Source organism: Coturnix japonica, chromosome 4, assembly GCF_054131305.1.
Source record: "Coturnix japonica strain WE chromosome 4, WE-NBRP24, whole genome shotgun sequence".
Taxonomy (NCBI): domain Eukaryota; kingdom Metazoa; phylum Chordata; class Aves; order Galliformes; family Phasianidae; genus Coturnix; species Coturnix japonica.
In genome coordinates, this window is record NC_140666.1 from 26423353 (window position 1) to 26448556 (window position 25204).

Below are 25204 nucleotides of genomic sequence, written 5' to 3' on the forward strand. Positions count from 1 at the left end.
AGTCGCCTGCAACTCTGCTCTGAGATAGCGGCTCATATTTTCCAAGGTATCTAGGTGATTTAGGAGCCCACTGCTCACTCTGAAGGGGCTGCATGCATTTGGAAAATGTTATTCTATTAAACCTCACCCCATAGGGATGTAGCATGGGCTAATTTATGTTTGTAAGGCAGCTTGAGGTCTTGGATTCCTATGATGTGAATATCTTGCACTCTTTGTTTAGAGGCAAACAAGATTCATTCCTGTGGTTGTGTCATCAGACAGGCAGTACTGAATCTGCTCTGCTGATAAGAAGGCAATGTGTAAATAAATCATAGGGACATACCTCTGAAGCCTAGAAATAAGAACTTCTGGCTCCAAAGCAAAACGCTTGGGCTGCCTAACCTGAGGGAGACCACCTACTGTTCTGGAAGTGATCAAGCCATCGCTCCTCCTCCAGTGTTACCAACAGCAGCCACATCATGAGGACTCACAAGACTTGGGAGTTGGTGAGGGCAGAGCAGAAGCAGCAGACAAAAGGCTGTTCTGCCACCTTCTTGTGGATCTCTCATGCTATGGCAGGTACCAGGAAATTATGAGGTAGAGGATTGTTGGTTAGGTTTAAAATTTGAATTTGGACAAACTTTTTTTTTTTTTTTTAATATTTCTTATACACTTGGGGAAAATGAGAAGTTGGGGGGAGCCTTGGTTTATAATCACAGTGCTGCCTTGATTATACACACTTCTTTTCATGACTGCAGAGGACTTGCTGGATGGCTTCTGAGTGAGTTATTTTACCTCACTGTGCCTCATTTTCCTGATCTACAGAGCAGGGAAGTTAATGCCTGTTTTTTGAAGGCAGTCTGAGAAACTGAAACAGGAACTTCTGTATAAATTAAGTATCATTTCTTAAACTAATCCATTGTAGTCAACTGCCTTTATAGTTTTTATGAAAGCAAATACAATGGAGCTACACAGTTGGCTGCCCAACAGTGTTTTATTTTTTTTTGTTGTTTTTTGTTTTTTTTTTTTTAATTAGAGGAAGACAAAAAGTGTCTAAAAAATGCAACAGTAAGTTGTGTTTTTCCATCAGTTGGAAACAAACTTCTGATAAAACTGAATCACACCATACCAGGTAATGAAATCACTCCACGCTAAATACAAAACACTGATCAGGAGTAGCAAGTCCCGATCACTTTTTACATGTTTGTTTCACTCTCTGCATGGCATAATCAGAGATTTTCAGTCATTGTTGAGTGAATAAGAGTAAGGGTAAAAATGTGAAAGATGTATGTATTTACTTCTTTACCAGCATCTGCCAAATGAAGTTTCCTCAGGCTGCGACTCAGAAATTCTAATTTTTGGTTGAAGAATTTGCAGTGTCTGGCTTATACACCTTTGGGAATGGGTTGTGTGATGCTAACCCTGATGCTCTCTCTCCTCAGTGTGGAGAATCTTTTCCCACAGTGATGTTAGAACAGCTCAGCTCAGAAAATGTGACTATTACTCTTCATGTTTGCCCAAACCCTGTTTATGTGAAAGGTAACTCCACCTCTGCCAGCTCACCCTGAGGTTGGACTATCCTAGTGAGTCCATCCAGGGCCACATGCAGAAGGCTTAATCTGTCAGGATAGAATGCTACTAAACCTGGACATCAATTATACTAGCAGATTCAAATGTTGGCAGATCCATTTTATTCTTGTTTTCTTCCATGATTTTGCTGGTGTAAGAGTGTTTATTTTGTGGTGGAAGAAGAATATTTTTTTTCTTCTTTTTAAGACAGAGCAATGTTGGTTGTAGATAATGTCTTTTCGTACATCCAAACCATTTAAGTATAAGTCTGTTGTGTAGTCTTCGCCTCCGTATGACCCCAGAGTGAGGAACTTGTGACCTGTCTGTCTTCATCAGCATCATTACTGCTACCTTCTAGATAGCCCAATTAAGACAGTGTTGTGGTTGCTCTAAGAGGACTTAGTGTCAGTTAGGCAGGCTGTATGGAGCAGTCCTGGTTGTTTGGTTTTGATCCACAGAGACTGCATTGCAACTGCTGCCTCTTCAAAGCACTTTCCTTCACCAGGTGGCACAATCTGATTTTTCTGCAGGCTTGTCTCCAGCCGCCTGCCCTCTTTCTGTGAGCTAGTTCCCTCTAATATCTCCAAGACCCATTTAGTGACAGGTGTTAGGTGATGTGCTGAGGGAGACGGGTATTTATGTGACATTGGGATGATGAGGGACACAGTATGGATATGAAAGTAGTTACTCCCAAGTGTGAGAAGACTCAAATCTGTTCCTGGGAAGCTAGGTCCATTCAGAAGATAAATGTTAAAGATGTTAATTTCAGCAAATTGAACTTTAAATAGATACTGATATTGGACTTTAAATAGATACTGTTTCACAGAACCTGAAGAACCAGTTTGGAACTTAGGTTTCTTTTTTTTTCACTGTTACTGCTATATTTCTGAGGATGTTTGTGAGGATTGATCTTGTCTTGTTTGCTCAAAGTCCTACCATTGTTTGTATGGCATATAGTAAATTCATGAAGACTTGGGAAGAGGGCAAATAAGATTCTTTCTAAAACAAATTTAACATGATGATCTTTAGTCTATTTTCTGTCAATCCCAATAGCTGAAAAATCACAATATGAAATTATTATGACTATTTACGTCTAAAAAAAATCTTGGGTTGGATTTGCATTCTCTCAGTGAATGGCTAACATAAAGCATTGTCCTTGTAAGTACTGGGCTTGTCATCTTCTTAATGTGAGTAAAAGGAACTTTATATGCATGGCAGCACTGGGAAGTAAGATTATTTTTCACAGCACCTCATGAAGTGGTTTGGTTGTCAGTAATGTTAAAGACCATCTTGTTCTAGCTCCCTGCCATGGGTATCTTTCTGTAGAAGATGTTCAAAGGCCCATCCAGGATAAGTATAATAAAACTCTAGCAGGTAATGCTCTTCCATAGATTGCATTTGTAAGAAAAATGCTGAAAGACATTGCTCTAGTTACACTATTAGGGTAGTGCAAATGGTTTATTTTCTAAATAGAAATAGTGAAAGTGCACACAAAACATACTTTGTTCTACCATTTAAATTACTCTGAATTGTTAGTTACATATCAGGTTTTTGTCTATTCTTGGATTCCTTAATGCAACTTTTTCAAGTGTAAGAAATGGATAAACGGGTATGATTTTTAAGCAGTTCATTTCATTGCTATTCCACATCAGCGGTCTTCTGGGATGGGATGAAATTGTAGGCAGTCAAAGAAACCACAGAAAACCTTTCATCTCGAAGAGCTCAATGTTAAAATGACGTAAGCGTACCCCAACTTTCATGTTACATGGGTTCGTCTTTGGGGAAATGAGGTACTGTGTGCTTTTTTTAATTGCAGCCAGCATTAGAAGTTTCACTGTTGGTGACTGTTGGTTATTTGGTGTAGGAGGGTGAACCCTGCTTTGCCATGACAAAGCTCAGGTGAACACCTTTCTCCCAAAACAGATTAAAGTGAATTTGTCCCAGAACAAATCAAGACAAGGGGAAAACTATGATGTAAAGTTTATATACAAGAATATAACATTTATCTGGAGTATTTACAAGGTTAATTAAAGCAATATTTTACAACTCTTTCAGGTTAACCACTAGGTATGTTACAATTAGGCTACAGATGGCTTAATTTGCAAAATAATAAGAAAATGTTGCACTCAGATAAACCAGTTCCAAAACCTGTTTTTTGTTTGTTTGTTGTTGTTTTTTCTTCTAACTAATGGGCTGAGTCTTGAGGAAGATAAAACTTGAGAATGGTTAATATACCCTTACTGGTGCCTATGTATCACATGCAAGAGTTGTAACATGGCCTATATAAATTTAATATAGATGGCAAGCCATGTCACCTCAGTGAAAGAATAGTATACCTTGTGACAGGCCAGTCGCACACATCTGTCTTTCTCCGTCTCCTACTTTTGCACAACAAACATCCATGTATACAGAAAGGCAGCAATATAAATGAACCAGCATTACCAAAATGAAGAGGGAAAAACCTCAGATAAGAGTCACATTTGCAACCATTAAAAAAAAAAAAAAAAATTAAAAAAAAAAAAACAACTGTTAAGCGAGATAGTTTAATACTTCCCCAAAATAGTCATGATATATATATTTTTATTACATTTAACCTATGTACAGAAACGAAGGGCTCTCCCCCTCTCGGAGATTGGTTGCTGTGTCTCCTGGCCAGGGCATTCTTGAGGTGCAGAGAGGCTGAAGAAAGAAGGTTGGGGAGGCCTGGAGAGCTCAGGACAGAGGAAGCTGATGAAGCCAACGCAGCCAAAGCCACTAACACTGCAGTTTGCGGATGCTGCGGGAGAACCGCTTAAAAGCCCGCTGCCCTTTCTGCCACCGCTTCAGCGAGGTGATCACCAGTTCCCCAGCTTGCTTTTGCCCCATGACCAAGTAGGGGACGTTGATGTCGTTCATCTCGTCACAGGTACACTGGAGGCCACCTTTGAGCCAGAGCACGATTTTCCTCAGATCCCTCTCGGTCAGCCCATTCAGCTTGTAGATGGTCTTGCTCTTTGTTTCAGGGGTGATCTTGGTATCCCCATTGATGTAGGCAATCTCCTTCACTTTTATCTTCAAGGCTAATAGAGCGAGGGGAGCCGTGGTGGAGGGGGAAGCGAGAGGGAGAGAGATTAAGAGTTTTTTTCCCATTAGTGCACATAAAGGAGACCTGGGGAGGGAGGTGCTCTATTGCTAATTAAACTGTCAGGGCTGACAGAAGAGGCAGCAGGTGGCTCCATTTCTAAAGCCAGAAAGGGCATGCAAGTCATTTCAGTTTGAATCAACCTTAGGGCTGAGAGTTTGGGGGATTCTTTTCTCCCCTTCCCCCTCCCCCTCCCCTTTTTCCTTCCTTCCTACATTAATATTTTCTTCGGCGTTTCTCCTGTTTGCAAACAGAGAGAGGGCAGCTTTGCTATGTTAAGCAGCACTCCAGTTTTTGCTGGGACAGGATGTATTCCTGAAATCCAAGAATATGAAGGGGTGGTGGGGAGGCGAGTACCTAAACCTAATCTGAAACCTGATCTCTGCTGCAGCTGAAAAGTTCTAAACTTAATTTATTAGGCTGGAGAGGATTGTAGGCAAACCTGCAAGGAAATGATATTTCACATACATTGTTGTTTCTTTGAAAGAATAGATCCCATAGAGGGCAAATTGGTCCAACAGCTGCATTTGATTTGGTGAAAAAACGAGGAGGGGGATACAAGATGCTTTAAGAATCTGTGGGGCACATTTAGCTTTAGGAGGATTTATCTGAGTACAGTTTGCCAGGCCAAAGCTATTGGCTGTTTTAGCAGTTATGTCCTGCAATCAGAGTTCCACAAGTTGTTGGGTTGTTTTTTTTCTTTTCATTTTAAGAGAAGCTTTTGAATTTTCGCAGATATTTCTAGTACAGATCTGCCTCTCAGGTATAAATACTGACCTATTATAAAAGGATTCCCCTCCTCATTCTCCTTTTCTCCTGAAATGCTAACATACGGATAATGTGCCCTTCAGTTGTCTGTGTTGAACAGGCTTTCTCATCCTCTTCTAACTCCAGATCTTCACATTAAGTTTATATCCTCAATTGTCTGTGCATTACCTTCTCTTTTTTGCTATACGTCATGCAGCTCTTTCTCATATGTCTAAGTGAAGCTTTGCTGTACTTCTCCCCAGGCAATAGTCTAGACGAAAGATTCCTTTTTTTCACTTTATTTTCTATTCAGCTTGCCTGCAGTGTCCACATAAAAGAGTACTACTTCAAAACAGTACACATGAAAGGACTTTAAAGGGCCGTTTTTAACTCAGAGATGCAATTTTGTGTTTCTTGACCAGAATGGTCAGATGCATTGGGATGGATGAGATGAGACAAAACCCTGCCTTTATTCAGACACATCTCTCAGACTCCACTGGGAGTTTTACCTGCTCCTAATCCCTCAAGTTTTTATCGAGGGGCTCTGCTGCCACTTACCGAAGTCATTTTTGCAGAGGTTTTCCATGATGTCATTATCATCCTCATTTTTGTTCTTGCAGGCATCACAGACTTTGGGTGCTGCAAACACAAGGTACAGACCTTGTCAGGCTCAAGGAGAAAGGAACAGCAGGTGGCGTTGGGAACCCTTTGGGGAAACACAGCTTTTCCAGCCGGACAGACTGTGTGCCTTCTCCCTCTCTTTGATCACAAGCCACTGGAGGAGAGCACAGAGGGTGCTCTTAGGCTTACACTAAACCAACCTTTTTCTCTCTTTTTCTTTCCCCTATTACAAAAAGAGCAAAAAGGGGGTGGGAGGAGCTCCCCAAACCCACGCTTCAGCAATCACAGAATCGCTCAGGTTGGAAAAGACCTTAAAGATCACTGAGTTCACAACCATACTACCCTAATTAACAAACCTCCACTAAATGAAGTCCCTGAACACCACATCCAAATGGCTTTTAAACACGTCCAGGGATAGTGACTCAACCACCTCCCTGGAGAGCCTATTCCAGTGCTTAACAACCCCTTCTATAAATGAGTTTTTCCTGATATCTAACCCAAACTTACCCTGGCACAACTTAAAGCCATTTCCCCTTCTCCTGTCACCTGTCATCAGTGAGAAGGGACCAACCCTGCTCTCAATCTGTAAGATACTGATTGCTGATGACTGCTGCAGGAGAAGGATGCCCCTCATTACTAACTCAGGGAACCATGTGGCTCCAGTCAGGATTCACAGACCTTCTCCACAAGGAGATGATTGCTGCCAGCCTCACCACCCAGCACACCTGAGGGGCAGCTCTGCAGAGCTGAGCCCATATCACTTCATTTCAGGGCTGTGGGGAAAAGCAGTAGTTCCCAGGGCTGGGATATTGTGGAGAGAACCTCCTCGAGCCTGACTGAGCTGTGCACCTGGCATCAGAGCAGCCATCTCTTACCTTCCCTGGTGACTGGGAGGATGTGGTCACTGCTGGCCAGAGGGATGCAGAGGTCATTGTCCTTGGGGAAGCGGCTGCAGTCCAGCATGTCGGGCCAGGGGAAGCCGAAAGCAGACATCACTGGGGCGCAGCTCTCCTTCACCTCTTCACAGAGCGAGTGGCACGGCTGGATGATCTCGTCCAGGTCGTCGATGCAGACGGGAGCAAAGAGGGAGCAGAGGAACTTCCTGGTGTCGGGGTGACACTGCTTCTGCACCAGCGGGATCCAGGTGGAGGCCTGTTCCAGCACCTCCTGCACCGTCTCATGCCCCAGCAGGTTGGGCAGCCGCATGCTCTGGTACTCGATGCCTCGGCACAGCAGCATCGGGGCGGGGATGGGCTTGCAGTTGGAGCGCTTGTAGGAGAAGTCGGGCTCCCCGAAGGGGAAGAGCCCGGCGGCCGAACCCAGGCACTGGGAGACCAGCAGGAGCAGGGCGCAGAGGCGGCGCGGCATGGCGGGGCGGTGGGCTGAGCTGAGTGCCGAGCGGGCCCCAGCTCAGGCTGCTCTGCTGCCTGACCAACGGGGACGGACGGAGGCTCAGAGAGGTGTGGGGGCAAACGGGAGTTTTCTGGATGTTTTGTATGCAAATGGCAGGGGGAGAGGGGGGCTGGGAGGAGCTTGGTGACAGCCATCCGGAAAGGATTGGTCACTACTTTCTTGCTCTGCTTCAGCTCAGGGGGATTGTCTTTTGGCAGGAAATCGTTAAAAGTGTGTGTGTGTTGGGAAGGGGGGGACATCCCCGCGAACAAAAACCCTCTGAGCCCCTTGTCCGAGATGGGGCTGCGGGGCCACTTTGGGGTCGCGGCTGCTTCGAGCTGAGCTCTACAGCTCCCAGAGCCGATGCGGAGCAGCAGGACGCTCCTCTCTCCTCGTCTCCCCCTGCCCATGTTTGGTCTGTGCGCTGCCGGAGGTGAAGTGATGTCGCCGGCACACTTCCCCAAGCTTGGGGCCGTACCATCTGCTCATGGGACCGGGAGGTGTAAGCCAGCTCATTGTGGGAAGGTGCAGAGTGCCCCCCACTTGCAGCACCCAGGGCTGCGAAGGGCAAGGGGGAGTAGAAGACGTGAACCACAAGCATGCTCCCTACCCACGATGGAGGTACATCCCTGCCCGTGGGGCTCTCTCGCAGCTGTGCCCGAGGGTCTGAGGATGGACCTCTACAGAGAAGCTCCAAACCTGCACCGAACCCTCCTGCCCAGCCTTCTCCTGCAAGGTGCTGAAGACAGAGCTAGGCAAACAAAGCCAGGCAAACCCCAAACATAAAGCTGCTGGACCGACAGCCCTCTCCACATCAGGGATTATTCCACAGCTCTGAGCGTCCAAGGGTTTTTGACATCCTATTGCCTGGCATGTTCTTCTGGGGCTAAGCATGGGACTGGCCCTGTGCCATGCAGGCACATCCCTTTCCCTTCTGTCTTCACCTAGAAACTCCCTCAAGGAATTAAGTTTGTGCTTATTTGCCATAAAGGGAGAAGCAGCAGACAAAGCACTGGGATCCTAGCGCAGCTCTATTGCATCTTGAATATTTCTGGGATTTTCGGTAATATTATTTATGGGATTATAATTGAAGAGAGTAGGTCTGTGTAGTATCATTTTGTGGTAAACCACATTCATTAATCAGCTACTGTGAATATATCTTCTTATAGAGATGTTTTATGGGAAGCCAGCCCTTCCCATAAAACCCTTATAATTTCTGTAAGTTGCACAGTCCCTATATATCCAGTTTTGGTCCCTGTCTGTGGCATAAGAAAGGGAGAGGACCTGCAGCATCCACTGAGAGGTCTAGGGGCAGCCATGTTTACTGGTTGCAATATTTTCCTGGGCTAGCAGCTGGTACCCGTTTGAAGCCAGTGCCAGTCATTTCAGGGAAGGTTTGGAGGACCTTTCTAATAGTGCATTCTCATGGGTGTGACTTCCCTGTAGACCAGTCTCTCAAACACTGAAAACAAATACCGTGGATGTCTAACACCCCTTGTGAAAGTGCTTAAAAGCAGTCCATTTCCTACAGCACCACATATTCTTGCCATCTATCTGTGTTCAATTCATTCCTTTGAACAACGGATCTGTAGTTCTTGGCCTCAGTCAGCTTCCATGGCACTGAGCCCCACAGATGACTTCTGGTGTCCATTTTAAGCCTGCTTTGCGAAGTACTGAGATGCCAGAGGTTGTCGCTGTTGCTGCTTGCAGGAGATGTCACCTCCTGGAGGTGGTCCCACAATCCTTGGACCCCAACTCCTCTTCAGGAAAGAGGATCTACCAGTGTGTTTACTCTTACTCTGGATGAATGAAAGGGATCTTTATAAAAATGATATATAAATGTGTGCATGTGTATGTATATATATATATTTGTAATTTTTAATCTCTCTCATTTTTTTAATGCCTGTCTTTTTATCTATTTATTTATTTATTTATTTATTTATTGTGCCGCTGACAGCCCTTCAGATGGAGGTCAGTGTGGTCAGAAGACAACTTGCCAGCTGCCTATGCAACTCTCCACAGACCCAACTAGCTGTGCCTAGAGCAAGCAAGCACCCAAGATCTGAAGAGACCATTTAGACTACAGATAATAATCATTTTCTACAGCAGAAGGTGAGACATTTCTGACAGAAATCTTCTCAAGCTTACTTGTTTGTTTCCCATTTGCACAACTTTATTTTCCTGGATTTTTTTTTCCTGGATTAAGCTTTGATTTGAGATGAGGTTTTAAGATACCTCCCTATTTCCATTTCTAATCAAGTTCTGCAAACTCATTGGCTATAAATTTGAAACGACCTGAAATCATGTAAACACAACCAGCCCAAGCCTGCCAGACCGAAGCAATCACTGTTACCCTCACTTCTCTCTTGCAATAAAAATGCTGAAGTAGGAGGCTGAGCTCTGTGCTTGTCCATGCAAGTGGGGTAGGGCTCCCTAGGCCTTCAAAGCCAGATGTTGATTGGGGGCTCAAAATGACACAGGAGTCTGGAGTGAGCCCTGGTAAGGTGGCTGCTGTCTCCCCAGATCCTGACAGATAGACCTCTATGTTTGCCTTCCTCTGCAGGAGCAAAACAGGACTTGTGGAGGCTGTGTGCCATGAGTGGATAGCCTGGGGTCCCCACCCTAGAAAACAAACTGTGAAGAAATAATCTGATGGATGGTAGTGAAAATGAATTAACAAGGTGTGGGGAAAATGACTTGACTCTTCTGTTCTTGAGAGCAATCTCTGCTGTCTAAGCAGTGTGTGTGGTCTGTGTCATCGATATCAAAGTCATGGTGCCACTTTCTCTGCCTCAAGCCTTAGTGTGAGCTCAGATCTTCTGTACCTCTTTCTGTCTTGTTCTGGAAGCTGATCCTCATCAATGCATTGATGCTGTCATAGTAAAAAATGGACAAGATTTGCTCCAATGCAAGCAGTCAGTCTCTCCTTTGTATATTTTTTCTAAATCTGCTTCCCTGAGATCACTTATTTTGAGATCCCTCAACTGACTATATAGTGAATGTGAGGGCCACTCTGCAGCCCTCCATAACCTGCTGACATGTTTTGCTGGTGTGATGAGTTTGAAGTAAAAGCCTGATGCTTTCCTTAGGCTGAACCCTGCTCCTTTACTGCTGATGCACAGGCAATATCATGCTTTTTGGCTACAAAATCATGGGATAAGCTGTGGCTGCAGGGGACCATGAGCTGCTGCAGCTTGCAGCTGTGGTAGCCAGACCAAGCAGGCTGGAGAGATCCTGGCCCTGGGGACTCTGTAAACATAAACTTGGGGCTTGAGCAATTACCCTTTGGTTAGTAATATTGTAGAGTGGAGTGGAAAAACTGTGGCTTTTTAGCTCATTCTCGTCAACCCGTGAAATGGCAGTGGTGAGGACAAAGCTGGCTTTCTTCCCGTGGTGGGAAAAAATAAAAAAAGCTTTCCTTTAAAAATGATCTCTAGTGTCAGAGGATCTGAAGATTATTATTACTTGAATCTCACTGTTGTGTTTGTTGGGGAGGGGTGGGAAATAGTATTGCGCAGGTTTTGACGTGAGGCAGCTCAGCAGCAGATCACTCCTGACTGTTTCAGTGGCTGATAAGGTGGGACTCAACATTGTCCAGATCTGGGACTGGGCAGCAGTCTTGTTTTCTTTTACCACGGTGTTTCAAAGCTCTGTTGTCAAAAACTGCACGTGCTGTAAATTTATCTTTTTTCTTCCCCCTCCCTGTTCTGAAAGGAAACCTAAAGAAATCACCTAGCCTTTCTTTTCTTCATTTACAATGCTCAGGCAGCAGTCAGTGCATGATGTAGTGAGCAGCTCACTCATGGGGTGCTGAGCATGTGCTGAGCAATGCAAGTTGCTGTGTGCATGAGGGAAAATAATTGTCTGGGAATATGAAAGGAGAACCTTGTAGTGGTGCTTGTGCATGCTGTGTAGTTACTTCTTTGTCCAGTGACACCATGTATCGATATTTAACATGCCCTGATACTACCCACTACTCTTGGTCTATTCTGTTCTCCAGAAGCACTGTGCTGGGGATTGGGGACTGAAACTCTAGCCCATGTGTAATCTGTGTTTGATGTTGCAAAGGGTACAGATCAGACTGGGGCTGATTACTTTCAATCTGAAAGCAAACCCAAGTCACAGCACGTTTTCTAGTTTTTCTGTCTGTATTTTAGCACAATAGTTCCCTTGCATTTAGTATCTTAAAATCCTCCGGCAAGTTTTTCCAGTTTTGAATGTTTTCCACAGGAACGTTATTAAATATTATTCCAAGCCTCTGTATTCTTAATGTTGCATTCTACTTTCCTCACCTCACATTAAATGGTAAATATTGGTACTTGGATGCTGTGCTACACACACACAGATTTGTATATAACTTTAGGTCTATATGCGTGCTAGTGCTTTAGCAAGTTATGATCTTTCAAATCTATCTGACATACATCTATATCTGGCTACAGTTTTTGTCATGGTAAGCATTTTTTCTTCATGCAGAATGTCTGTTTGTGATTACTGCTCCTGTTATTATCTATCTCATCTATGTGCTGGATGACAATTAGAGATAGCAGAGACCACAGCCTACGTGACTCCAATTGCATGGTACCTGGTGTTCCTAGTGTATTTTATTTAAAAAGCTATAATGTAATATATCTTTTATTTCCTCTTCACTTTATTTTCTGCCTCTCCCCTCCCCGTCCTCTTGCAGTCTGGTAGTAGCAAGCAGAGCCCTGCTGCTGGGGCAAAGATAGTGCTCATGGCAAGGGATCTGTGCTCCAGGTAGGGCATTCATGCTGCAGGAGGGAAGAAAGGAAAATAGCTGCTTTCCCAATGGAATGGCAGTGTGGGACAGGAATGCTACCTTTATTGTCCACAGTAAGACTTCAGTACTTGTTGCCAGCCATGAGGGGTCTAGCTTCAAATTTCTTTCATCGAATCAGGACTTGGATGGGCTCTGACCACCTGTGTTCTAGGTAGGTCTCTGTAGCGTTCCCCTGCTCAGTGGCTTGCCACTGCTAGGGAGCAACTATGGGTTCTAGTATGTCTTAGCTCCAGCCCCATGTTTGAGCTCAGCAAGGTGTCTCAGACAGCAGGTGGCTTTTTCTGATCCTTGTCAGGTGACTTTGTCTGCCCTGTGGGCATGTGTGGTCAGGTTTACAGCTGAATAGTCTAATGGCCTCAAGGACTGGAGATGTGTTAGTTGCCGAGAGAAACAGCTCCTGAAGAGCAACTTGAAATAAAACATTCTTAAACAAGTAAAATCAAGAGAAGCTGTTGCCCAAAGCTACATTGTTTATAAATTATTATTAAACCTGATTTAAAATAAAGCAGTGAGACAATTAGATCAGTTTGACAAAATTATCAAATGAACAAATGAGTCTGTGTTGGACTGTAGATAAATTACAAAGTGGTTTAAATCACCAAGCCAGTAGGCACATACATCAGTAATTAAAATGCATTTAGAGACCATAAAATTAAGTATTTCAATATATTTATTTTTATAAAATTATAGATGTTTGAGGCCAATTCTGACATAGGACCAGTTTGAGTACAATAGCTGTTGATGGTGTTAACTGAGTACTGTTCAAGAAGTTAAGAAATTAATGAGAAAAGCAGCAATAGTCACTTAGTGAATAGTCATCAATGAGGAATATATTCAAACTTTTAGCTGTTGTCTCCAATTTCTTCTTTCTTATAATGTTTACCTCCTTGCAAATCTGAAGTTCAGCTTTAACTTTCTGAACTTGAAACAAAACTCATAGCGATATCCATCTGACATGCATTTTGAACACACTCTTCTTCCCCGTCTGTACTTTTCATTTACTGATACGTGCAGATACACTGCGGTTAACTTAGGAAGAAGGGCTGAGGGATGCTCGCGCATTTTCAATTGCTGAGTTGCTTTGTACAATTTTCCTTTCATCTGCGTGTTTCCCAATTTCTTGTCATAAACAAATATGATACGCAAGTGTTGTGTTTTTCTCTTACCTCATTATCTTAATTTCCTTCTTAAGAAATTGCAGTGTACTGGAGCAGCAGCTTTGCTGAACAAAAATGTTGCTTTCTAGGTTTATTGCAGACTTCAATTCAGACATCTGTGTTTTTTGTGTGATATAAAAGTGCTGTGGGCTGAAACTTGACTGTAAGATAAACCTGGCTCAGGGATCTGACCTTAGCATCTGAGTTGGTGCTTGGTTTTCTAGTCTGGTTGAAACAGTGCTCATTTTGAAGGAAGCTGTGTCTTGCAACCTAAGTTCCCAATCAGTACGTAGCTGGTTTGATTGGCTACGGCTAGGGAAAACTTAATTTCATGTTCGGGATGGAAAAGGTGAGAGCATAATTTTCTGCTTTATTTGTTTAAGATTTCCTCTCTGCAAGGCTTCAGAGCACACAAAAGTTTGCATAGTTGCTGTAAATAAGGTTGCAGCAGAGAAAGTTTTAGATTCAGGTTAGAATTAATATTTACGCCTGTGAGAAAAGAGTGAGATTATGTTGTTTAGTGAAATTCTATATATAATTCTATAACATGGAAAACACAGATACCTTGGTTTACACACTTGTATCCTGAGCTGCTTAAGAATTGGAACTTGAAATTGTCTGTGCTGGAAGAAGATGAACAAAGCTGAAACAAGTCTCTATTATGGTTCAGCACAAAACGGTCTTATTGCAATTTCCAATTAAAACCTTAAGAATGAGAATATTAGATCTGATAATAGTTTCTCTTTCACATGGATTTCTGTCACCTGTGTCTTTTTTTTCCCCCTTTTCTTTCCTTAAGTGCAGCATGTCTCTGTGGGCCTTTAGATTTCAGCTGGTGCTGCATTGCACAGGCCCCCAGGGTGTGCAGCTAACAAAAGCAGCTCATTCTGGTCTTGAGTCATCAGCTAGGTCGGGCTCGGGAGTCTTATGTTGCCATGCATATGAACAGCTGCTGATCCTTTCTGTCGAGCACCCCAAAGTGACAAAAGTCGCTGTGCCGGCGCGGATGGCCCCAAATCCAAGCAGAGCCGTCCTTGGGGCAGCCGCCTTCTCTGCCCTGGGGAGACAGCGTCACGCAGGGCTTTGCTCAGTGCGCAGCTCCGGGTGCCATTAGCCGCGCTCCAAGCACACATCCCATTCCAATTATTCCCAGCACTGGGGTCAGCGACCTCACCCTACCGTTACATCATCCCATTGCCCATCTTAATAGGGACGTTTCTCTTCTGCCTCCTTCACAAAGGGTCCACTGACAGTTCCCAGGAAACCTTTGTCCGCTCCACTGCGGCTCTCACCCGCTGGGGGCCTCAGCCCTGGGATTCCTCCCTCTGCTTTGTGTCACTAGCCACGGGCATTTTACAGCACCATTAACCCAGGCCCCCAACACAGGCAGGAAGGTTCAAGGCAGTCTGCCTTCCTCTCCTCCCCCCACGCCTCCCCTGCCCCATTTTTTTTTCTTTCTTTTTTTTTCTTTTTTCTTTGCCTTTTAGCATAGAAAATATCATCTTCCAGTCTTGGCTACTAAAATTCATTCAGTGTGCTTCGACACAAGTGGAAAAAGTGAGGAAGGAAATCTTAGGGTGAGGCGTGGTGTGATGTTAGCCTTGGCTCGCGTGCTGTGCGGAGCAATCTTCAGCCCTGAAGATAATCTCATTGCGGTTCACCTGAGGTGTAATTAGCCCTCGAACTGATCTGAGGGGCTCCAGAAATCTGCAAGATGTGTGTATCTTTGATTCCCACGTTTAGGCTGTCCAGATTTGGGGACTGGACCGTTCTTCTCTGTGAAGAGCAGGGAAGAGCCTAATTGAAATAGAAAATTGCTTTTGTTCTTCAGCCACATGCTATGTATGGAGAACATGTGGCTGGTATTTGGTTGCAGGTTCCCCAGGATGGCTTTTGCACTAAGTCTGTGTCTCCCAGTGCACTTGTGCAGGTTATTTTAATATCCTTACTCATGCTCTGAGTGGGACTGGCAAAACTGAAAGGTTTAGCTCTTCAGACTGCAAAGCCAAAATAATCAGGCTTTAAAAAGTAATCTCATTGGACATACTCATCTGTGCTTTGAACTGTTTTGACAACAGATTTCATCCCCCTTGCTATCTCCCAGAGTTCCAGACACAACTGAGCTCACTTCTTGCTAGAAACCAGAGCGGGTCTGCAGTACATATTTCATTAGGGAGAAGGAAGGGGCTAGGTAAAAGGCTAGTAGACATAAATATGCATTATGGTGTTCAAAGCATTCTTTTTCCCCCTTGAAGTATTTCTTAGACCAGTTAGGTGAGAAATTCATTATATGTGAGGATTTTGTAATAGCAAAGTGAATTAGCTGTTTGCAGACCTGCTTCCCTCTGTAAATGGGAACGTGCCATGTGACAGTGGGCCAGATTTTACTGTTCTAGGCATTACTGATATAGCTGTTTATTCTCTGAGCCTGGAAGAGATCCAGCAGGATTTAGTTTTATGAGGTTTAATGTAAAGGTGTAGTATTTCATGAGATGAAATCATAACACAGCGGGTTTGCAAGAATTCTGAAAGATTATTTTTTCAGAGTGTTGGCAAGCACAACTCTCCTGTGAATTACGTGTCTAAAAGAGAAATGTAGATCTTCTTTCATTGGGTTGAAATGATAAGTAATCCTTAATCCTTCCTAGATGGCCTGTGTCATTAGTGCTGGCCATGCACACAAATGTGTGCAGGTAACAGCTTTAATTCTGTAATGCTATGCTATGCATGGCTGTGTCTCTAGCCATAGGAGCTATCCACATATTCGAAACACCTGCTGTTATTTTTGGGATGTGACTCTGAATTCAGTTTTTTTTTCTAGACCTCTTGATTTTGTGAAGAAGGGAGAAAAGCATCTGGCATCTCTGACCTATTTATAGTTGTTGAGGGCCTAATAATATTATTTACTGCATCTGCAATGTGTCCATGAATACTTTTATTGAGCGTGATCAGAAGATTTTCCTTGGACTATTTGACTGTGGAGAATGACTATTGAGCAGTTACTTGAGGTTTCCCTCTTTATGTTTCCTCATATATTAAGCAGATGATATCTAACTGATTTAATGGTGGCAACTCTCAGCTACTTTTCTCTGCGATATAGCAGCCTCCCCATTTAATTTGCTTTGTTCTGGGAAAGCAGGAAGATGGCTTGAAGAAGAGACTCGAGGCTGAGAAAAACCTGGCTTTCATTTTCAACTTTGCTTAATTCAGTGTGATTTTAAACAAATCATTGTATCTCTCTGCATATGTTTTGTTTTCTATTAAAGGGGCTTAGGAAAATCTGCTTGCCCCGGAGGGACGTTGCTAGACTCAGTTCTCTAATATCTGCCCCAAGGCCCTTTCAGTCTCCTGCAGTGCTGAGCTCTGGAACTTACCTTATTATTTAGCCCAGCACAGGGGAAATTTTCAGCCCTGTTATCAGTCTAATCAAAGATCTGCTTAGGCTGGATGAATGTTCACAGGTAAAACAAAGTCCTTCAGCTGTGCCTTTTTAGGACAGTGTATGAGGAAAGCTTGGATCTTACTGCTTACAGATTTCTATACATACTTGGAGTTTTGTATACATATTTCATAAGGAGAGGGCAAATACTGACTACTTAACTCAGGTCTGATTTAGGAACTAGTTTAAGAGCATTTCCACCATAACATAGTCTTAACTTGGGTCACCAGTCACCATGTAGCATCATGTTGGCATCACAGATGGTCAGAAGAGGCAGTGTATTTGTTACTTTGCCCTTCTGTTTGTACTTGGAGGTGAGAGAAATATGTAACTGTGCTACTTCTTGGTTTAAATTTACATATAACCATTTGCAGAGGGGACCTTGCACACTGATCGTCTTGTGGTAGCTGGGAGCTTAAGCTCAAAATGTCTTTCAGTTTGGCATCCATTAATCAAGCACTGCTTTCGAAGGCGTAAGTCTGATATTACTGATCGTGTTTTACTCTGTACTGATTTCAGTGCAGTACGTTCTTAATGTTCTTGTGTCCTTTGCAAGTTGCATGTCCCTCTGATGGAGTGACTCCTCCCCACTCTAAAAAAGGAGAATGGTACTGAATACACAAATAGATAAGAAATTTCCTCTACTATGTTTGTCATTATGGTTAAGAACCATCACATAAAAGCACTTAGAGAAATATTACAGACTAGCATGGAGTAACTAATTTTTTGCTCTGAACCCCACATAAGGAAAAAGTAGAGGTGAGGCTCTCATATGGCTGGAAGGAGCCTGCCATGAACAGACCCTGGTCTCTGTTGGAAATGTGAGCTGGCCTTGTATCTGCTGAATGGATAATAAAGCCTCCTGCAGGCCTTATGCCCTGCTTCATGAGATTTCTGATGATAATATAAAACCTGATACAGATTATGGGAGAGCTACTGAGGGGTGGTGATCTGATAGTCCTGGGTTCTATGTGACCCTGTTTGGTGAGGAGTTTGGTGGGGAGATCAGGTGGTCTCAGTGGTCCCTCCCCACCTCAGCTATTCTGGCATTCTGTGCATTTCTGAAGCCATGAGAAGTATGGCTGTGTGGGGCAGTTTGAGCCAGCAGTGCCTTGAAAGTGGTTCTCAGAAGTCTAGAGTCACCATTAATGATCATTTTAACTGCCTGGTTGTTGTGGCTTTGGAATACCACAAATACACAGACTCATATTGTGGAAGCATGTACAATGGAACATCCTCTGGTAAAAATAAATAAAAAAAGAAAGCCTGCCTGTCTCATAACAACAACACAATGAAACATGAAATGTTCTTTTCTTGAAAATCCAATTTTCTGTGATTTATTTTGCCAGTCCATAATCAGAAATAGCTGCTCCATCAGAGTAGGGAATGCAAGTAGAACTGAGGTCAGAGTTCGACACAAAAGTGATGTATGAGCTGGAGTCAAGGAGGAATTCTGAGCTCCCAGAATAGAAAACATGCTGTAAATGTTAAACTCAAGGTGAGAGGAGTCACAAATACTTCAAATTATGGGTTCTAGGGGAAAGTGAAAAGATGATTTCCAGAAGGTAGCCAGTATCAGAGCCATCATTTATCCCTAGTGGGCATCTAGAATAGCATTCAGAAGTGGTCTCTGATTATGTTTTTCAGCTTTCCCTGGTCTGTATACAAGAACAAGATCAGTAATGAAAAGTGTTATTCTTTTGTCAGTGGTCCTGAGAGGAGAATTTGACTCTGAAAATGCTGGAGGGTTACAATAGTTTTCAGAAACTAGATTCATTTAAAAAAAAAAAAAAACAAAAAACTTGTAAAGTATGGAAAAACACTGCATTTTCATCTGCTCTGGGGATGAAACATATAGGGTTTCAGAGGAGATGAAGCCTCCTGACTGTGCTGAATCCCATCCTTCCCCTAACAAATTTCAGGCCATTTGTTCGTAGCGCACACTCCAGCCAAATCCCTCAGTTCCCGGGGGTAATGGCACTCTTTGGACAGTCTGCCATTGGTTAAGTGCTTTGCTGTGAGGAGCCCTTTTTTATTGCACTGAATTGCTCAAGCTTTGCTGGAAATCCAAGGTTTTGTCTGTGTGCACGTGTGTGGATATACTTGTAATAACTCTGTATTTAACTGTTCCCGTGTGTGTGTGTATGTGAATGTATCTGTGTATGTACATACTCTCTGTATATGTGCATATTCTGATTGTGTGCATGTACACTCAGAGGACAGATTGAATGCAGAAGTTGCTTTCTTACCCATTTTATGTAGCTAAAGAAAAGGCATGCTCATTATGGTTGTAGTGCATCTTTACAGTTTTTCTCTTTTATTTAGGAAGGCAAATATATGTATGTATATTAGTGCAAACCTGTATTGATATCTTTTCATAAGCAGTGTATCTGACTTCTATCAAACAGCCTGTGTCCAGTGCAGCAGTCAGTAATTCCAGGCACTGCAAGTGTACGTTGAGGCAGGAAGGTGTTCTGGAATAGAAGGAAGTGCTACATCTTATGTGAAATATAGAGAAGATAGCTGTGTTACTGTTTGTTGTTGTTGTTTGGGTTTTTTTCTTCTGATTTCCCCTTTTTCCTGAGATTTATATGCTTGTCCTTGTAATGAAATTCAGGAGGTTAAATGTGTTTTTCTTTTGTAATTCATCGTTGTTTCCAGTGCAAGAACATCCCAAACTTTTGGAATCTGTCTGTTCAGTTACTATGCACTTGGGTTTCACTGTCTCAGTGCCATAACAACTCTTCCTGCATGAGCAATACATGTTGGAGTGGTTGATTCTTTCAACCCAGGAAGAATGCAGTACTGGGATGATTGGCCCATGATTTTGTGGAAGTGTGTAGGATGTCTGACAGATAAAAGATACTTTGTGTCTGATTATAATCCCTTGCAGCAGTTCTTCTGCACTGACAGGAAACCATGTAGAACATGGGTACATCTGTGAAGTCCAGACTAGGCTCCTTTATTTTAGCTGACACCAAAGGAAGGGAGAAGTTGCTATAAACAAGTGTAACTCTTGAAGTTTGGAAGTACTGTCTTCAGTAGTTTCTGTGGAATAAGGCAAGAGCTGTGGATGACTTAGTGCAGAGCAGGAGCCTTCTCTCCTAAGGTTTAACACAGAAATCTCATTGACCGTAGTTTTGTGAGGCAAGTTGGAGCAGGTGCACTCAATATTCACTACCCATAGCAATAGTCACATCAGACAAACAGTTTTTGAAATGTGGTGATCTGGTTGTGAGCTTCATAAAAGGGAAATGATGAAAAGACTAGAATGCTCTGCTCCTGCACTTGCCCATGACTTTCTTCTTTTTCTTACTTCAACCCTTTGTTGCCAAGAAGGCATAGGTATACAAAGTGTATTAAGTAATTTACTGAGAACTGCCATTCTGCTCCGATCTCAGGCCTTCATTAAGACTATCATGTAGTCTAGTCCTGGTCATTCCTCTACAAATATTAGCTAATAAAGCAAAAGTTTCTGGGAGGTTTGCTTGTTTTCTGTCCCAGAATTTACATAGAGACACAGAGGCTGCAGGTCCACTATGTAGGCTGGGCATTAGCTGTCATGATAAGATCTGAGGTCATGAATCTCACAGGTGATTTGAAGTGAGTGTTACGCAGATAACCAACTAATACGTAAGTTGGCATTATGACAATGCAATGGGGAGCAAAGCATATCCGTAGGACACCATTTGCCTCAATCCCCTCCTCAGTTTATTTTCCAGTCACCAGTTGTTCTAGCACACCCAAGACGATTTGTGATTGCTAAGGCAATCATCTCTGGTTCTGTCTCCCACTTCCCAGAAGTGGCCCTCCTGTATATCCAGCTGTGCTGGGCCTTCTAAACCAGTACCAGAGCTTTTGAAGACATATGCTGTGCCTTTCCAAAACTATGTGGTGAAGATCATGTACTTTTGCAGACCTGTGGTAGTAGCCAAAGGGGCTGCCTATATTGATTTACTAGCAGGGCTTGGGAGAGGGCTGTGGGAGCTGGAGGGAACCTCGGCTCAGTAATTTCTTGGACTCTGCAAGGGAATGTGAGTGTGTATCTGCCTGGAGGGAGAAGGAAAACTAGGGTTTTAAGGAAGATCACAATCTCATTTCTCTTCAATCTGTGAAACTAATACACTTCTGCAGAGCAACCTCTAGCTGTAGGGTTTTCACTTTCCGGTTGCTTCCAGTGAAGATGTTTGGAATGTTTTCTCTATGGTACAGTATGTACAAAGTTTTGTTGATGGATTAGGTAATGTTTGAATTTTGTATGAAAATGCGTGCAATTATCTCTCAGAGCTAAAGGGAAGGCCAATACATCCATCTTTGATCAAATGCACATGGTTTTATTTTCCACTGTGCTGCACACACAAGCTTTAGTGATTTTTTAAGTTGTACTTGAGTAGAGATTGCATGGCACATAGAGCAAACTTTCTGGTAAGTGAAACAACATGATCTAGTGTTAATGAGCCACTGAAAACTTCTGCATTTTCTGATACCTTCAGAAGCTTGATCTAGCTGCATGGGTTTAGATTTTCATTTCCAAAAATTTATTAGTTTATAAAGTTTATAACATTTGTTAATGGAATAAACAAGTTCTAAATATTGGAGAAAATGTATTTGGCTAGTAGAAATTCTTGAAGCCCATTTCTCTTTGCGAACCTCACACTGGTGATTAAGACTGAAGACTACTTCTGTCTGCAAGGTACAGGTCTTATGTAGGCTTCTGTTTTAATTTACTGCACTTGTATGTAGGTTTTTCAGACTAGTCACAGTGGTCTCTTATAAATCGCAAGAAATAGTCCACCCACAATACTCTTTCCAGCCCTACACAATGAGTTGAGGCTTGTCAAAGTCCATTTTAGAAATCTTGAATAAATCTGACATTATGTTGAGACAGCTGTTAAATATATTTCTTTTTTCCCCCCAGGTTTCCTTTCCCTCACTATGAACAATGCAATTGGTTTAGTGCTATTTTTAGCCTGACTTTTCATTTCAGTCATATGTATTCCTATCTTCCAAGCAAACTTAAGTAAATTTATTCTAACATGAAAAATACTGGGAAAGTCTCTACCCCCCACAAAAAGATTTTACAAGCTGAACTGGAAGCTGGCACATACACACTCCAGATGCCCAAGTCCACCATTAAAGGAGTGAAATTGGATTTCGGGGTACAGCCCGACTTTTACACACCTCTTCCCTCATAACAAATATCTCTTCTAAATAAAAATGCTGGCTGCTGTTGGTAAACTAGCCTTTGTGTCTGAGGGCAGTTTGCTGTAGTCTGCAGAAGGGATGGTGGGAGTCTGCTGATTTTCTTACTTTGTTAATAGGCTTTCTGTGGGAGATGGAGAGGTTGGCTCAACCTTGTTGAATGTCGACTTGCTGATAATATGGTGCCGGGAAAGAGAAATAGGTAGAATAAACAGAGATATTTTGTAGCTAGGCATAAGATAAGCTCTCTGCTGTTTATGAAGACTGTGGAACTTGCTTGCTTACTTGCTCACCAATGGATTGGTGAGTTATCATGTTGGTAACTTGTGACAGCTTTTGTCTGGCATGAGAAAGTGGTTTTTTTTTTTTTTTTTTTTTGTTTGTTTGTTTGTTTGTTTGTTTTTTGTTTTGTTTTGTTTTTGAAGAAAAGATAGTGAGAAAAATTTGACTCTTCCTCCTGGAACTGTTCAAGGCCAGACTGGATGGGCTCTGGACAACTTGGTTTAGTGGGTGGCAACCCTGCCTATATCAGGGAGTTGGAACTAGATGATTTTTAAGGTCCCTTCCAACTCAAGCCATTCTGTGAAAAACAGATGTATCTTCTTGCTGTCGTGGATAATCCCATGATGTATCTGATGTCAGTGGGAGTTTTGGTGCTTCTCAGGGAGACTGTGACTAGACCATACTTAAGCTGGTGAGAAACTTTTTCTGTCCTCTGGAAGTGCTCCTTTCTACTCTACTCTGGGTTTCCACCTGTAGAATCATAGAATCATACAATCATAGAATGGCCTGGGTTGAAAAGGACTATAACGAGTTTTATATACCTAGTTTTAACCCCCCTGCTATGTGCAGGGTTGCCAATTACTCCAGATAGGGCCTCCAGAAGAGCTGAGTAGATGGTGACAATCACCTCCCTCTCCCTCTGGCCTCTTTTAATGCAGCCCCAAACATAGTTAGCCTTCCAGGCTGCATGTGTATGCTGTTGGCTTATGTCCAGGAGGAGAGAATTTCAAACAGGCTTCACGGGAGTTCAGACAAGGAGCACTTTTTCTTGAGGGTGAGGATCCACTCCTTTAAGCTCTGGTATATGGGCAAAGACCTCTGTTCCCAAGCTATGCTCTGTCTGATGATGCTTATTGTTGAGTCAGGAACAGGACAAATAGGGTGGGTCAATGTACTCTGGCTGTGCTCATAGCTAGCTGTATGGTACACTCTGCTTCAAATTTGAGAGTGAAGGAATAACCTCACTAGCTTAGGAAAAAAAAAAAACACCCAAAAAACACTATAACTAAATCCTCTATTGTTGCCTTTCCAAAGGGGATTAAATGAGACAATAACCAATAAAAAATACACAGAGTCTGTCTTCAACTGGAGTTTAAACAAAGAGGTCTGGGCTTTTAAAGTGCTTCCTCAAATGTGCAGCTCTCTGGGAATGTCTTCTCCCAGAACTTGCCTGGCATCGCAACAGAGAGTGCTTTCTCCCTGGATGCAGTGGCCATGGAAGTGAGGCATATGATGAGGTGGCAGTGACGAGCGGCTCACTCCCCCTGTGTCTCTGTGTGTGGCCAGCACTGCCAGCGGGTTGGAAGCCCATGCACTAAACAGCTTGGGCACCTGCATGCCATCCTGGCCTACCATGCCTCACAGTGATGGGATGGATAGCCGTCTTCACTTTGGAGTGTTGGAGCAGGGAGCTCAGCTGCTTTGCATTCATTGCCAACCTGCTTTATGTACTGCAGTGCATGGGACAAGTAGACATGAAGACATGGGACAAGTAGACACAATTGTGTCTATGGTCCTCACAATTGTAAACTTCCTGAGATCACAGGGTGTAAAGCCTTGCCAGGTATTAGATCTTCTAGCATCAAATGGTGACTAATAAATGTATGAACTGCAGATGTGGTGGTGTAGGTGTACCTATTGCTTTGGATCTTTTCTAGTATTAATTGCTAATGACTGCTGGTCATGATAATGCACCTTTTCTCCTTGCCTATTAATGGAGTGCAGAGATGCCAGACCAGATAAAGGAAAAAAAAGCAAATTTCTGTTGGAACCTCCATTTTGAGCTGCATATTTACAAGTACAGAATGATACTATTTGCCTACTGTGTGCTTTTAAATATGTATTTCTGCAGCCACAAATACCAGATCACAATATTTTAAATAAGAAAAACCCTCACATCTGGAGAAAATGAAAAATGGAGCCTTAGCAATGTACAAGCCAGGGTTTGTACAGAACTCAGGTGTTTTGGGGTGCCAGTAGGTGTAAAGATCAGTGTTCATGTGACAAAGTTCAAATTCATTATTCTTTCTGTTTGTGTTTTAGACAGAATCAGAAACTCTGCAGTCTGAGACTGTCTGGCATCAGCTAAACTTTAATAATTTGAAATCTCTTTGTTTATATCAGTATCCCAGGGCAAAGCAGCACCTTGTGATGTACTTTCTTTTCCTCCAAATTCGTATCTTAGTTTCATGCCTGTGCTAATGACTAAGGTAGATGATTAGCAATGGACATCCCTTTTCTATTTTCCCTGACCGTCATTCTCTCTTGACTATACTTCTCTTTCCTTCCTCTGTTTGACTTTACAGTAGTACTGCATCAAATGTTACTCATAATCTTTTGTCCTCAGCATTTTAGATGCCTTTCACAGAGACAAGACCTCAGTGCTGTGAAATTCTGACCCCAGTGTGGTCTCATGTGCAATGTGGTTCAAGCTTCAGCAGTCTTTTGCTCTGTGTTTTCCTGCTGCACAGATTTTTAGGGGGAGGTGGGAGTGAGAAGGATGTATAAAGAGAACTATCTGAAACATGGTCCTTTTCTCACCATCACCCCCAAATTCTGTTCATGCACACTCCTTATATGCAAAATTAGCTAAAGGAATTAAGCACAGTATAGCACTGCTTGTGAATTATAAACCAACCTTTTATTAATGTTAAGTCTTTCTCTTACTTCGAAAATATCTGGAAAATATTCTGTCGATATGCCACAAATTGCTTTAGAATTTTTTCTTTGAGTTATTTTGTTCCCTTCCCCCATATCTGCAAGAATATTGTTCAAATCCCAATTTTATGGTGTGTCTCTCCAGAATAAAATATAATGTTCAATTATCCATTCCATCTACAAAGTTCTGGATGCACCATCTTGCATTACATAAAGAAAACAATATGTTTTAAAGAAGA

The 25204-nt window shown here is 42.8% G+C and overlaps 1 protein-coding gene and 1 long non-coding RNA gene across 7 annotated transcripts in view; one reads left to right on the forward strand and one right to left on the reverse strand.

Moving 5' to 3' along the window:
- Nucleotides 1-2974: 2974 nt before the first annotated feature.
- Nucleotides 2975-7505, reverse strand: SFRP2 (secreted frizzled related protein 2). Its single transcript, XM_015861006.3, has 3 exons — nucleotides 6913-7505; nucleotides 5975-6055; nucleotides 2975-4607 (listed from the first exon to the last, which is right to left on the reverse strand). The coding sequence occupies exons 1-3, from the start codon at nucleotides 7403-7405 to the stop codon at nucleotides 4303-4305; spliced, it is 879 nt and encodes a 292-aa protein (XP_015716492.2). The 5' UTR covers nucleotides 7406-7505; the 3' UTR covers nucleotides 2975-4302.
- A 1881-nt stretch (nucleotides 7506-9386) lies between these two features.
- The window catches only part of LOC107313078 (uncharacterized), a 32783-nt gene continuing 16965 nt past the window's right edge, over nucleotides 9387-25204 (forward strand). For 5 of the 6 annotated variants that reach the window (XR_014945227.1, XR_014945226.1, XR_014945228.1 and 2 more), the window contains exon 1: nucleotides 9410-9541. This is a non-coding gene — a long non-coding RNA (uncharacterized LOC107313078). Of the gene's footprint in view, nucleotides 9542-25204 lie in introns of all 6 variants that reach the window. The other variant, XR_014945225.1, reaches the window with a different exon arrangement.

Coding starts and splice junctions, on each gene's coding strand:
- SFRP2 (XM_015861006.3), bottom strand. CDS start 7,405: ATGCCGCGCCGCCTCTGCGCCCTGCTCCTGCTGGTCTCCCAGTGCCTG. Junction 6,056..6,912: donor CCTCCCAGTCACCAGGGAAG/GTAAGAGATGGC, acceptor TTGTGTTTGCAG/CACCCAAAGTCTGTGATGCC. Junction 4,608..5,974: donor CCTCTGCAAAAATGACTTCG/GTAAGTGGCAGC, acceptor TCGCTCTATTAG/CCTTGAAGATAAAAGTGAAG.